The following is a 15,474-nucleotide window of genomic DNA, read 5'->3' on the forward strand; positions in this document are numbered from 1 at the left end:
TGACTTTCTCAAGATCAACGATGTGTCCCTTGCGCCCCACTCGTGACAAGTGGCGTGAATGCGATGTACTTCAAGTGCACATGGCTGGTTGTAGCTGCTTTCAAAGTAAGAGTATCGATTCCATGAAGAGCCGAGGAAATGCTCGTTTGCCCCTTGTGGAGGTTTGGGCCTGCAGGTTATCTTTGATTCCAAGCGAATGTGTTGTGATGGTGAATTTTTGCAAGTGTGTTTGTGAGTAAGAGCTAAGGTGAGTAGTAATTGTAACACATAACAAGAGAGTAATGGAATGATAAAAACTAGAGTAGGGATAAAGGCATTCTCGAGGATTATTATTCAGCACTGGTAGGCCAAATAATAATGAAGTATGAATATCTTATCTTTGTAATAAGTGTTCATGTGAGGGCAGAGCCACTAATAAGATGTGTACTAAGGCCTTAGTTCCACATCCACCATCACCCCAACATAGCTACCGCCGTAAGTACGATGACGAACAAGGGTCTCCCCGTGGATGTGGCATAAAAAAGAATGCACTTCTTTTTGGATCGGGTTTGCTGATACACAATGAAACATTAAGACAAACCATGGACGGGAATAAGACCTAATATTGGGAAGTGCCCTCTGTTCCCAGTGCAATGCATTTGCACCTAGTGAACAGTAAATTTCGGAAAATGGCAAATTCCAAAAAAATTGTAGGCAAACATTCTTGAGTTGTCATTCCTAGGTACAAATCCATGAAGCAATCACATTCACACAACTTCCGGTAAAAAAAAGAAGCAGACCAAAATGCTTAAAAAATTACCTTTCTCAGAGTACTGATTTTTTTTCTAAGCACATCGAATGTTATTTCTTACAAAATTTTGCACGGGAGTAAAACATCCTACATGTGTGTTGAAAAAAAAATCAGATTTTAAAAATTATTATACTATTTTGCCATAATTTACTGTTCATCTATGTAACTCATACTCCATTGTCCCCATAATATTACGCTTTAAAGCTTCTCAAAACAGTAAAAGAAAAGTACAGCACGAATCTCAAGGCAAACACCCCTCCAAAAAAAAGAAGAATCTCAAGGCAAACACCAACGGTGGATCCATGCACGATAGAATTGCTTTTCTCAATTTGCTAACGCTTTAAGATGTGTGCGATCCGGCTTCATCCCCACGCTGACCATCCCCCACGGCCCACACACACCAGACCCAAATCCCCCGAGTCTCCATGGCTCCCAGATCGGAGCACGCCGGCGGGAGCGCCTCGGCGGCAGCGGCGGCGGCGGCGGCGGCGGCGGCGGCCGCCCAGAGCCACGGATCCGGGTTCGACTCCATGGACCCCTTCTTCCACGCGCTCCGCGTGGTCCCCTTCGCCTTCCTCCAGCCGCCGCGCACCCGCCTGAAGCTGCCGTCCAACCTGGCGCTCCCGTCCCCGATGGTCGTCTTCTCGCTCATCCTGCTCACCTACTTCGCCGTCGTCTCCGGCCTCGTCTACGACGTCATCGTCGAGCCCCCCGGCATCGGCAGCTCCCAGGACCCGGCCACCGGCGCCGTCCGCCCCGTCGTCTTCCTCCCCGGCCGCGTCAACGGCCAGTACATCATCGAGGGCCTCTCCTCCGGCTTCATGTTCCTCCTCGGGGGCGTCGGGGTCATCCTCCTCGACCTGGCGGTCGACCGCACCAGGCCCCGCAGCCTGCGCGTCTCCTTCGGCGGCGCCGGCGTCGCCGCCATCGTCATCGCCTACGCCATGGCCATGCTCTTCCTCCGCATCAAGATACCCGGATACTTATGGTGAGGCCGAAAATTCATCTCCCCCACTTCGTTATGCCAGATCCGTCATCAGATCTGAGGATACTAAGCTGTTGCTGATGACTCTAGTGTACAATTTAAGTTATGTTACCATAGGATGTTGGGTTGCACTCAAATTTCAGTTGGTGATCTGAGGATTATCTATTTCAAATGATAGTAAACTGTTATGTGTTCCTTTTTTCTGAAATGGTGATTGCATGATAATGCTGTTATGAAGATCCATTTTCTGTTTGCTGTATTTGTGAAATTTCAGAAAATCGCTAATAACGGTCTGTGATATGTGGTAATCTTAATCTAGGGACCAATGCTGTTTATTTGTTTTCTCGTTTCAATCTCAAGCTTCATGTTCAGTTAACTGAAAACTTAGATGGGATTGTCTCATGATGCCAATACTTCACTGGAAAATATATTTTATACACAGTTTGCTAATTTGTGCACTTGTCACTTGATTTTGCATCATATTGTGTTCGCCATTGGAAGAATATATAAGATTTGTTCAATGCCACGTTAAATTCTAATTGGCGCAAAAACACTACTATACCCTTATTTTATGGTTAGAAGCTAAGGGCTTGTGGGCATGGGCAGATAAGGCGATCGGCATTGCTTGTGTAGGCTACTGCTTTGGTCGTAATTTTTGTGTTTACCAAATCAAGTCGTCACCATTGAGTAACCATCAAACAAGGGTTGTCATCCTTTCCTGGCATTATCCATTGCAAGTGCCATCAAGCAACAATAATGTTCGTTTCTGATGGCAAATACATAACTACATGCCAGCTTAGATGGCAGATTTAAAATTTCACAAAGTCGGAGTGGCATGTATGATACTCCCCATAACTCAGTTATGATACAACCGTACAGGTGTAAGAATAGTGTACTAGGTCCGTAGTAATAAGCCTAAGGATAAGTGAGTGATGTAGATGATTTTGTCTAATTTACTGAAAGATGAAGTGTTCTAAAAGGCGGCCTAGTTTCGGCCTTCCTAGATAGCATAATGGATGACAAATGGATGAGATCAGGATAAACAAGTCATCTAGAAGCCCTAGGTACAAGGCTGCTGCCCGCTTAGTGTGTAGGTCCTTCTTGAACAGTGTAAAGAAGGCAAGTGAAGATATCTATTTTGAACTCATTTGTACAAAAATACTCGTAGAACATAAGAGATATGTAATGTGCTTCTTGACTTGTGAGCTATTGACTTGAAGAGTCGATGAATTTCTGTTGATTCGTCTGACAATACAATATATAACCTACTGTATCTGTGCTTAAGTGAGCACACAATCTGGCAACTGCTAAAGTTGTTAAATGCAAATTATCTGCAAAAGACTAATATTGGGTCACTGTGACAACGGTTACTGACATTAAATGTTCTTTAATCTAAAATTTGGCATGGGATATGTATTTGGCATAAGCTACAATCTCCTTGTGCATATTTAGTGGAGCTTTGATTCTTATATAGAAGTATGTTGCAACTTACAGCCTTAAAATGTAAACATACTCATATAGATGGGTGTTTATTATTAGAAAATGTTCAGTGTGAAAAATGAAAAAGAAAGTCCACAAAACTAAAGAAATGTCGGTTCGAACATATGTGGCATAAATAATCTCCAGGCTGCGTGTGTGAAGGGTGATACTATCTCCTGTTATGCATTATTAGTGCTTCATATTTCTTGCGACTTGGTAGTTAGTTCTGCCAGACTGCCGCCGTCGCATTAGGAGGGAGATTATTGGGGCCTGTTTGGTTTGCCAATTACTTCCATCCCAGCATCATGACCGCCTTGCATTCTTGCGTTAGAGGTTTTTTAACTTTTGCATGTTTGTGTTTAATTATTGTTCTACTGACTAGTGAGATCTGAGATGGATGGCCTTCTAGCACCAGTTCTGTCTTTTTTTTTTTTTTTTTTTTTTTTTTTTTTTTTTTTTGCGGGTGAGCACCAGCTCTGTCTGCAGGGTAAAAAGAGCAGTGCAGTTGTTCAATTGGGTTCATCCAACATGGATGCACCCATTGATATCTGTGAGGATTGTATCTTGTGCTATTTCATTCATATCTAGTGCTATCTCAGCATATTGTTTCCAGTGAAACTATTCGTTTGGCATAGTACGTGCTCTGTTTTGGTTTGTCTATTTACCAGGACTACATTAGATGTAACATGAACCATACAAAGTTGTTGGTTCATCTGCATTGTTATGCTGACAAATAGTAAGAAATAACAAATCAAGGGAATGTAGACAAGAAGAATCAATTGATTACACGCTGCTACCGATTACGACTGACTGATCATCATCACCATTGCTAACTCCCAAGGGCTCCCACACCTGTTTTTCCATCATCTTAGAAAAGTACTTGCACACCGTGATTGCCTTCACCCTCCCTCGCACGGCGTCGAACGACAGCAGTGCGTAGATCGTGATGAAGACGACAACGGCACCGACGAGCGCGATGACGCATGCGGACGTCTCCCAGTCCCTGCAGCTGCCGGCAGCGTAGGCTCCTAGCAGGCCGAACAGGTCCAACACCACAGCGGCCTGCAGCGCCCACAATGGCGCGGCGCTTTTCTTCACGGTGTATTGCTTCTTCACGGTGTACTGCAGCAGCAGCATGATGACGACGATGGAGGCCATGAACGACGTCGCGTTGCAGTAGAAGAAGGCTTGGTACCGTGCCGGGCTGGAGTGAAGTAGGATCGGGTTGCCGGCGATGTTGGGTGATGGGGACGGCGATGGTGATGGGGACGACGCGGTATCATCGTCGCCCCACGTGCCGCCAGGGGGCGCGAGACCCGCCTGGTACGTCACGCTCGCTCCAAGGATGCCGAGCAGCATCAGGTACTTCCGTTTCGCATACTGTTCGTCATCACCTTTGTTTCGGATGGACAACCACGACGGCGATGATCCTAGGGGCTCGAACAGCCGCTTGGGAAGCCATGGCAACTTTGAACAATTGACTCTCCCCGCCGACACGAAAAGTAGGGTCTGCAGGACGAGGAAGGCGACCACCGCGGCCACGAGCGCAAAGACATAGATGGAGGTCCGCAGTTGTCGGCAGCTGCCGGCTGCGTAAGCTCCCATGAGACCTAGAAGCCCGACCATGACGCAGACGCGGAGCGCATTGCTCCGGATGCCCTGCTTGTACAGCTTCTGGTTCACCAACAGGAGGATGACGGTGATGGACGCCATGAATCCCGTCGCATTGCAATAGAAGAACACCTGGTACCTGATCGAGTAGTGGTCAAGGAGGACAGGGTCGCCGGCGATAAGCGATCCCTCGCCTTTGCTCTCCGGCCAAAACCCTCCTGGCGGGTTGAGACCGATCTGGTAAGTTACGGTGGCGGCGAGGATGGCAAGCTGCAGCAAGAACTTGCGCCTCCTCTCGAGCTTTTTGCGATCTTCTTCACTGCCCTCGGGCTCGGACCCGGGTTGGCTGGCAGAGAGACACACCAGTTGTGCAAGCCTGTTGAACTTGTCGTGCACCCACTTGCCGAGCCTGCTCTGACCATGAGCATTGAACACCACGACCTTGGCTATGCAGTAGACGAAGACGGCGACGGCCAGGGAAAAGACATAGATGGTGGTGGGGCCGTCCCGGAAGCTCCCGGCGACGTAGGCACCCATGAGGCCAAACAGGTTCAGTATCATGGCCGTCTTGAGCGCAGCGCGTCTGATGGTGGCGGGCGAGCTCAGCTCCTTGCTCTGGACGATGATGATGATGACCACCGACGCCACGAACGCCGCCGTGTTGCAGTAGTAGAACACCTTGTACCTCTTGGGGTGCATGTCGAGGAGGATCGGGTTCCCGGGGATGTGGTCTGGATGCCCTGGGTCGTGGTTGTCCGGCCACACGCCGCCCGGCGGGCTCAGCCCCGCCTGGTAGGTCACCGTCGCCGCGAGGGTGGCCAGCAGCAGCAGAAGTGACCGTGACTCCTCCACCTTGTCGTCTACCTGCCAATTTTGGATGGTGCTTGTCCTGTCCACACGGACCTCACCGGAGTCACCTCGAGAATTACCCGGCGGCGTGTCTGGCTCTTGTTCTGGCTCCAAGTTGGTGCACGTGAGCACGCGGCGCACGTATGCACGCCATTGCGCGAACGTGTACATGGCCTTCGCCTGTACCACAATGTTGAGGAGCACCACGCCGGCGAGGCAGACGACGTACACGGTGGTGTCGATCCTCCTGCAGCTCCCGGCGGCGAAGGCGGCCATCAGGCCGAGCAGCTCCACCAGGACGCACACCGGCAGCGCGTGCGACCGGGCGAGGCTGCCGCTCATCAGCGTCCGGCTCATGAGCAGCATGATGATGGCGAGGGACGCCACGAAGGAGTTGGCGTTGGCGTAGAAGAAGACGTTGTAGCGGATCTTGTATGGCCCGTCGTGCAGCAGCGGGGCGCCGGCGAGGTGCCCTGCCTCGGTCTGGCTCCAGAAGCCTCCCGGCGGCGCCAGCCCCGCGCCGTACGTCAGCGGCGTCGCGAACGTGGCGAGCAGCAGCAGGAACTTGTCCGCGCGGGATGTGGCGGCGGCCGCCGGCTCTCCCCGGGCTTTGTCCGAGGGGGATGTGGCGGCCGCCGGTTCTCCCCGGGCTTTCTCTGCGGGGGGTGTGGCGGCCGCCTGCTTTTCCCGGGCTTTGTGCACGTGGACGTGGACGGTGACGCAAGCGAAGACGAGCGCGAAGAGCGCCGAGACGTAGGCGGACGCGGCCACGTCGCGGCAGCTCCCGGCGGCGAAGGCAGCCATGAGGGCGAGCAGGTCGAGCAGCATGGCGGAGCGGAGCACGGTGAGGCCTACGCTGTTGTCGCTGATGCGTCGGTCGAGAAGGAACATGATGACGACCAGGGACGCGATGAAGGCGGCCGCGTTGCAGTAGAAGAAGGCGGTGTACCGGCGCTCGTTGGTGGTGAGGAGCACCGGGTCGCCGACGCGGTCCGGGTAGGCCGCCGGCAGCGGCGGGGCCTCGTCGGACCTGACGCCGCCCGGCGGGTTGAGCCCGGCCGCGTAGGTGACGCTGGCGACCAGCGTGGCGAGCAGCAGCAGGTACTTGCGCCACTTCCACAGGAACTCGAGGTCCTCTTTCTGCTGCTCCGTCGCCGTGATTCCGCTTCCGGCCGGCGGAGGAGCAGTCTCCATGGTCGGCGCGGCGTGGTATAGTGACATACAGTGATATTATATGCTGCTCCGGTCCGCCCAGCCCGAGGATGATGGCGACTGTGGGAGTGTGGGTGCCCGTAGGCGTCTTCTTTTGGAAAGGAATCATCAAAGGCACGCGGATGCTTGCTTCCTTCCTCCCTCCCTCCCCATGGATGCTCGGATAAAGCTCAACAGTGTGTGACCTTTACACTGTACTCCCCTCGATCCCACTGCTCCTCCTTCCTACCTCGCTCATTCCTTCTCCCTTCTCTGGCATCTCTCGTGACAGCCAAGATCCAGATAAATATTGGTGGACGGCAGGCAGACGTACGGCAGCGTGCCGAGCCGGCGGTGGCACGAGGCGGTGACCTCTCGAGAGTGCAAGGAGAAAGAGAACGGAATGGCTTGGTGCTCGAGCAGTCAAGCGTGAGGAATAGGATGGCAAGGAGAATGGGGTCAAAGTATTCTTCAGTGCACTAACGCAATCCATAGGATAGAAGTCATGAAAAAGATCTAAACAAAATGCACATGGAAGATTGGGAGATAATTCTGGTAGAAAAAAGCTATACATTTAGGTTTACGATCATCTATATGAACACATCATTGGATTGTAACGGTTGTAACTACAGTTATTATAGTTGGAGGATGGCATGGACAAGCTAATCTTCTACACCCGGTATAAGTTATATTAAAAGTTGAGACACTTATTTGAAGACGAAGGCAGTATATATTAACATCTCATTTCCTTCTTTCTGACAAGAATCTTGCTTTAGACGATCTGTTTGGCCAGTGCAATCTTCCAAAGCTGGGCTGAAAGCAAAGAAAATTACATGTAGTGCCCCTCAGAGACAGATATTTCTAAAAAGACGATCATAGAAAAAAGACTAGAAAACATGTATATATCTATGCCTACAGAAAAATAAAGCAAGAAAAAAAAACAAGGACCATGTACTCACGAGAAGGTCATGTTTCAAATACTGCTAGCTCTAATAACAGTGATTCCAATGGTGATTGTGAAGAAGTAGAAGGTATACTTAGAGGCTTAGCAGTTTTTGGTTGTAGAAGTATTAGAGCATGTTAAAGATTATAGGTTGTGTTTTGTGGTGGTTCAAGAGACTAAGAATGTTTGTGATATAAATATTCTTAATGGTAATGGCTGACACAGATAAGTTTCTATAGTTTTGCTCACACACAAGGGTCGCGCCGGGGGGGGGGGGGGGGGGGGGGGGGGTTGGTTTGTTTACTGGGTGTGAATGAGGAGTTTTATGAAATGACTGAGCATGATTGTGGTTTTTCTTATATTAGAGTTTTGGTTAAATTCAAACAAACTGGTTGGATTTGGTATTACCATTTGTGGTGTTACGTAGACAGGAGAAAAGGAGATGTTGGAACGGTCAAAAACTTAATTAAGATAGCCTCAAATGAAGGAGTGATCTACATAAAAAAGTTCCGTATTCTCGATGTGAACATCTTTGAAGTTTGTGCCATCGGCATCCGATCTCATCTCAAGGGCCGAAACTATGCTCAAATATTAAGATTTTGTATGCAGAGTACTGTTCGGCCAATTAGGCCTCCAAGATAGCCTCATATGGAAAAACATTCTACATGAATTGTCTTTGTCTCGTCGAATCGGTCGATTTTGATATAAAAAACGTCTAAATCCGAGACAATATGCAAAAGTTAGGGCCGATGCATTGTGGACCGATTGTGAGTAAAATCTGGCCCCACTACAGGAAACAGCTATTTTGCCGTCTGCCACGGCGGACGGCAAAGGCACGAACGGCGGACGGCAAAGGCCTTTGCCGTCAGCCGCGGACGGCAAGAGGCTCCGGCAAAGTAGGCTACGGTAAACAGCTACTTTGTCGTCTGCTTTCTGGCGGCTAACGGCAAAGCCCCTTTGCCGTCTGCAGCGGACGGCAAAGAGAGCGGACGGCAAAAATTGTGCTCTCAGTCCGTTAAGTGGCTAACGGCAGGCCTTTGCCGTCCGCCAGCGGACGACAAATTTTCTAGTGCCTTTGCCGTCCGCTAGCGGACGGCAAACTTTCTAGTGTCTTTGCCGTCCGCCGTATGATGTCATCTACACGTCACCACATGGCGGGCCTTTGCCGTCCGCCGCTGACGGCAAACTCTTTTACTCTTTGCCGTCTGCCACTGTAGGCAAATTGACCAAATTGGTCAGCTCCCAGGAAGCATAGCTGGATGCCACGTGGCCTCTTTGCCGTCCGCGGCAGACGGCAAAGAGCCCGTTGCCGTCGGTGGCAGACGGCAAAGAGCCTGCATATTGGCTCTTTTTTCTGTTTTTTATTAAATCCAACAATTTTCATCACAAATATATATGACATATACAGATATATTTCACAACAAACATATAAGATATATATGATATATATGACATAGTTCCATCACATAGATATCCAACATGCAGAGTTCCATCATACATAGTTCCATCACATATGTTCCATCCAACTACCAAGTTCCATCATACATAGCATAGTTCATCCAACTACCAAGATACATGCATAGTTCAACGATACAAAAGAAACAGAGAAAGGGATAAGGAGCACTCCATCTATGCAAGCTTTCGTCAAGTGAATGAAATCTGCAAAATGAAAAATAAGTAAGTTAGAAATAGGTGACTAGAACAAGAAGAGTATGTCATTTATGGGCTAACTTACGTGAAATGGATCATATATGAGCTAACTAAGTTGAAATGGGTCGTTTATGAGCTAACTAAGGTCAAATGGATCGTTTTTGAGGTAACTAAGGTGAAATGGATCTTTTTTAGCTCACTTAGGTCAAATGGATCATTTATGAGCTAACTTAGTTGAAATGGATCGTTTTTGAGCTAACTTTGTTGAAATGGATCATTTATGAGCTAATTTAGTTGAAATGGATCTTTTTGAGCTAACTTAGGTGAAATGGATCATTTAACAGCTAATTTAGGTGAAATGGATCGTTTTTAGCTCACTTAGGTTAAATGGATCATTTATGAGCTAAATTAGTTGAAATGGATCGTTTATGAGATAACCTTGGTAAGATGGGTCATTTTGGAGTTAACCTACGTGAAATGGGCCATTTTAAAGCTAACGTAGGTAAAATGGATTATTTAGGAGCTAATCTAGGTAAAATGGGTCATTTTTGAGCTAACTTGGATGAACTGCATCATTTATAAGCTAACCTAGGTAAAATGGGTCATTTTGGAGGAAAAGAAGCTAACTCTAGGTCATTATGGTAAGCATATTGGAGGAAATAAAGCTAAGTCTAGGTCTTTATGCATTTGTTAAGCAAAACAGTAGAGAAACTTACCGTGATCAGGGAGGTGTAGGAGCGGGGTGGCTAGTGCCGCTACCTGGAGAAGGATTGTGCGATGCGTTTCTGGAGTTAAGCTGCACCAAAGATCATTTCCAATGTCTCGTTAGCATTATGACACTCAAATGTTAAGACTAGCAAGTAATGTCCATTCAAATTAAACTCACCGTGCTCCCAGGAGCAATCACTGGCATCGGCGGAGCGGGCTGACCGGACTTCTCGCACACAGACTGCACATTTGGTTTTCACAACAGAGTCATACTAGTTAGTAATGAGACTCAAATGTTAAGACTAGCAAGTAATCTGCAGAAGAAACTTACCACAAGGAGCTCGTACATGGCCCTTGCCTGCATGTCATTCCGTGCCCTCTCCTCCTCCATCATCTTTCTCGTCCTCTCCTCCATCTCCCGCTGCCTCTCCGCCGCCTCCGCCAGAAGTTTCTCCGTTCTATCTCTCTCAGTCTGTATAGCAGCCTGCAACACCACTCACATGACCATTTATAATCATTGATGGAAGCGCACACAATGTAATGGAGAAAGATAACTGAGTACGTATCACTAACCTTGATGGCGAGTTGCACTGGCCGTTCACGAGGCCTTATCTCAGGAGCGGAGCTCGACTGGCGCGCCTTGATCTCCGGGAGAGTGCTAGGACAACGGATAAGTCCATCTCCAATGGCTATGGAGCCATGGGACCTCCCGCCACCAGATATCATCACCAGCTCTGGATTAATGGGACCCTGGCTCGGGTTAAAGTCCTCCCCTTTCCTCGCCTTCCCCTCATCTCTATATCTCACGAGCTTGTTGTGGGAGGAGATGTTGGTGAAGTTGTTTGCGTCATCGAGGTCAGACTGAGAGAAAGCCTTGACTTTCTTGAAAGAGGCAGTGTGGGCCATGGCATACAGGTCGTACACCTCTGGCACCTTATCTGCCTTATTGTAGCGTGCCTGAAAGAGAGAAACAATGAAAATTAGTAATTAAAGGGCTCAAGCTAGCATGATGAATGAATTGCATGAATCATGAAGCAAACCACATACCCAGTTGCGCCCGAACTGATATAAGTTGGAGCTGCCTTGATGGTGTGGCACACCTTCCATTTGGGCACGTTTGTCCTTGGCCTCGTTGTGGAGGGCTAGCCATTCTTTTGAGCACCACTCATCGACCAACACCTCCCAACAATCCATCCGATCCGCACACCATCTCGGAGGCGCCTAAGTTAGCAAATAGAAACTTGAGCGCTACGGCTAATAATTACTAAATGAAGGAACTTAAGTAGAAGGCCTTAAGAATTACCTTCATGTACTGCTCCTTACTCAGGAACTTATCGCGGCACGCCGGCTTGGTCTTCTTGATACCACGCAAGGCGTAGTAGTCTCGAACAGCCTGCACCCGAGCCTCGTGCCGTAAGTTCTGGAGTAGGAGCTTGCAGACGTTCTCGATAACATGTGCCGCGTCCTCCTCGTATCCCTCCTCACACCTGTAGAATGTCTGCAATCAAATGAGACAATATTGATTAGTACAATTAATAACTAGCTAGTTGAAGATTTTTAAATGTGTAAAGGAGAAATTACCCAGAACTTTCTGATCACCATGTCTGCCCTCGTGTCGCACACGACACCGTCGATAATCTCATCCGGCGGGGCCGGGGCAGCCACGTAGTGCTCCCAGCTCAATCCAAGCTCTGGAAGCCTACCCTCACCAGGCAACGTGACAAATCCCGGGGAGTTTTGCCGGCAAAGAACTCCAAGGACGGAGTTGGGCCGGCGGACACTATGATGGTGGTCTCAACCCCTGCAGCATGACAAGGCCAACGCATTAGTTATTTGAAGAAACGTGAATGCAGAAGGTACAAAAATATTAAATGCACTTACGTACCTCTCCCCATCAGGGAAAATCAACCACCTCTGCTCGCGGGTCGCCGGCACGGACGGGAGCCGTGTAGCACCACGCTGGTAGACGGTGCCACCCTCCTCCTCAAGATCAGTCGGCTCCCCGCCATCATCAGCATGGCCACTCGGCTCCTCGGGCTGATCCGGCCAGGTACCCCATTCGGACGTGTGCTCCTCCGGGGTCTCGTGGGCCGAACTCTCGTGGGCCGAAGGCCAGTCGACCCGAGGCTCGTGGGCCCAAGACCCGTGGACCGGAGGCTCGTGGACCGGAGTCCGTGTAGCCTCCTCCTCGGACGAGTCCACCCTAGCAGTCACGTGCTCGGGTGAAACAGCTGGGGGTGGCGGCGAGGAAGGCGCCGTAGCAGTCACCCTACCTCCTCTCCCGCGACCACGTGCCCCACCTCCTCTCTTCCTACCTCGTCCCCTGCTGGGCACCGCGGTCGACGAAGAAGGGCCCGGCGGTGTGGACATACTGTCCAGCAACGCTCGGCGGAGAGGTGCGTCTGGAATCGAAGACCTCAGACCACGCGCCGACGAAGAAGGGGCCTTGGCGCGCTCCCGACCAGCGCCCACCATCTTCCAACACCTGCCATGACAAACAGTAAACGAAATTAGTACAACATAAAAAAAAGACCGTCATGAATAATAATATGTGTATCACTTAAGTGTATCATCATCAAGTACAACATTAAAAAATTTAATACCTGACACTACTAATAATCTCGATCAGTATCATCAATAAATGCATAATCATCATCATCACTATAATCAATGACGGGCTCATAGGGTTCAGTGGCATCAACATGTGGAAGGCCACCTTGACGTAATCGGTCAAGCAATGACAGGTCATCCGCAGCAGTAACCTCTTCTTGTTCCGGCTCTTCTTGTTCCTCCTCTGGGGTGATGTCGGATTCACTGTCGCTGTCTACTTCAATGTTTTGGGGTGAAGTATAGCGGTTCTTGAAACGCTTTTTGGAAAGACGTGTCTCTTGGAAGAATTCTCCTTCGTATGTGTCTGGGTTAATGTGAGGTTCATAATCCTCTTCCTTTGGGGGAGATAGTCTAGCACGTGGCGGCACTTCATAAACGACATCCCAACCTTTCAGATTTGGATTAGTTTGGCAGGCCCACGGTAGATAGAATACTTGGGTCGCCTGTTGAGCCGTAATATAGACATCAGGAACATCTAAATTGGTGCTTTGGTTGATTTCAACTAGCCCTATATGTTCATGAGTCCTTCTAGTCTCATTCGGCTGAAACCAATAACATTTGAAGACTACGACATTCGGTGGGTTTTCACCATAGAATAGAAGTTCATAAATTGCTTCAACTCTCCCATAATACTCGGTACCTCCTTCGCCGATAGCAGATACACAACAATTTGTAGACTTTCGGTCGGCCATAGATAGCTCTTTGCCATAGGTACGAAAGCGATACCCGTTGATGTCGTATTTGTCAAATGAACGGACCTTATAGTCAAAACCATTAGCGACTTGTCTCAATTCGCCGTCCATAGACTCTGAATTAGCCTACAAGTTTAATATGAAAGGATTGTTGCATTACGCACAAATTAGCGAATGAAACCGGGATAGCCGCCTACAAATTAGCCTACAAGTCTAATAGAAATTACCGTTTGTTTGAACCAAGAGATGAAACCGGGATAGCCGCCTCCTTGCTTTGCGAGAAGCTCATACTCTTCGACAGAATCCTTTTGGATCACCGCTCCATACGAGAATAAGGCGACGTATCGACTGTATGAAATATCCAGGAATAGGAGCAGTTCAAAGGAAATAGAAGTTGCGAAATTATGTACCGAGAACTTACTCGATGTACGGCCGCACTTCTATCAGGTTGTTGAAGATATACAACGAAATGGTCCGCCATTGTTCGTTATCCAAAGATACTGGATTTGAAACACTAGCTGGTGCAAGATTCCCTTTGAATATGCTGAGGTTGGATCCACCCTTTTTAGGGTCGTCAGGATTGTACCGAGGCTTCGGATTATGCAAATGACGATTTTTGGCTTCGTAGTGTGCTGTCACGAAGTTTGCCGCCTCCTCAGTGATGAATGCCTCAGCCATCGATGCTTCAATTCTATGTTTATTTTTACATTTTTGTCGAAGCGTCTTCTGCATCCTCTCAGTTGGGTAGCACCAACGATTTTGCACGCTCCCCCCCAATCTTGCCTCAGTCGGGAGATGCAAAATCAAATGTTGCATTGGATTAAAGAAGCCCGGTGGAAAGATCTTCTCTAACTTGCAGATCAACTCCGGCGCCAACTCTTCCATTTCTTCTAGCACGCCAGGCGATAGTTCTTTCGCACAAAGAACACGGAAGAAATAGCTGAGTTCTGCCAGTACTAGCCATTCATCCTCAGGGATGAAGCCACGCAACATCACCGGCATTACCCGCTCAATCCATATGTGCCAATCATGACTCTTGAGACCAAATATCTTCAATTTATCAAGACTGGCTCCCCTCTGTAGATTCGCTGCATACCCATCGGGGAACATCAACTACATTTTCACCCACAAGATAATTTCCCTCATAGCTGGCCTTCCAAGATTGAACCATGCCTTTGGCTTCGTCCAGTTCTGCTTTCCTTTCGGTTCTTTCATGTTTTGTAATGGCCTATCACATAGCGCCTCCAGATCGACTCTAGCCTTAGTATTATCCTTTGACTTCCCATCTATGCCGAACAATGTACCAAAAAGTGCCTCGGCGATATTCTTCTCAGTGTGCATCACGTCGATGTTGTGTGGGCAAAGGAGGTCTTTGAAGTAAGGCAGATCCCATAAGCATGTTTTGTGAGTCCAGGCGTGCTTAGAATTATACCCCTTGAAGTACCCTGGATGCTCTGGATCTGGCTCGAGAGCGTTTAACTGATCCAGGGTCTGTTGGCCTGTCAATGCAGGTGGTGCAGAGTTTTTGACAACTCTACCTCTGATGAAGTTCTTCTTGTCTTTCCTGAACTTATGGCGAGGATTCAGGAACTGTCTATGCATGTCGAAGCAAGAAAACTTGCGACCGGCCTGAAGCCAACGAAACTCAAGAGCTCCCTTGCATGTGGGGCACGGGAACCTTCCATGCACACACCAGCCAACGAATAGCGCATACGCCGGCAAGTCATGCGTCGAGTACATGTACCAGACACGCATTATGAAGTTCCGTTTGCTATAGGCATCGTATGTCTTGAACCCATTATCCCAGGCTTCTTGCAATTCGTCCTTAAGCGGTTGCATGTACACATTCATATTTTTCCCCGGATAGTTGGGCCCTGGAATTATCAACGTCAGGAAAATGTTCTTTCTTTGCATAATCTGTCCGGGGGGAGATTGAGTGGAAAGACAAATACGGGCCAACAACTGT

The 15,474-nt window shown here is 48.7% G+C and overlaps 2 protein-coding genes across 2 annotated transcripts; one reads left to right on the forward strand and one right to left on the reverse strand.

The window, feature by feature from the left end:
• Positions 1 to 1,156: 1,156 nt before the first annotated feature.
• On the forward strand, positions 1,157 to 2,012 carry LOC109737758 (uncharacterized). The gene has a single exon (XM_020296887.4). It carries the CDS (start codon positions 1,216 to 1,218, stop codon positions 1,780 to 1,782), a length of 567 nt encoding a protein of 188 aa, XP_020152476.1. The 5' UTR covers positions 1,157 to 1,215; the 3' UTR covers positions 1,783 to 2,012.
• Positions 2,013 to 3,940: 1,928 nt separating this feature from the next.
• Positions 3,941 to 7,191, reverse strand: LOC109737757 (uncharacterized). Its single transcript, XM_020296886.4, has one exon. It carries the CDS (start codon positions 6,933 to 6,935, stop codon positions 4,038 to 4,040), a length of 2,898 nt encoding a protein of 965 aa, XP_020152475.2. The 5' UTR covers positions 6,936 to 7,191; the 3' UTR covers positions 3,941 to 4,037.
• Positions 7,192 to 15,474: the final 8,283 nt, after the last annotated feature.

This window comes from Aegilops tauschii, chromosome 7 (genome assembly GCF_002575655.3).
Source record: "Aegilops tauschii subsp. strangulata cultivar AL8/78 chromosome 7, Aet v6.0, whole genome shotgun sequence".
In the NCBI taxonomy this organism is placed as follows: Eukaryota; Viridiplantae; Streptophyta; class Magnoliopsida; order Poales; family Poaceae; genus Aegilops; species Aegilops tauschii.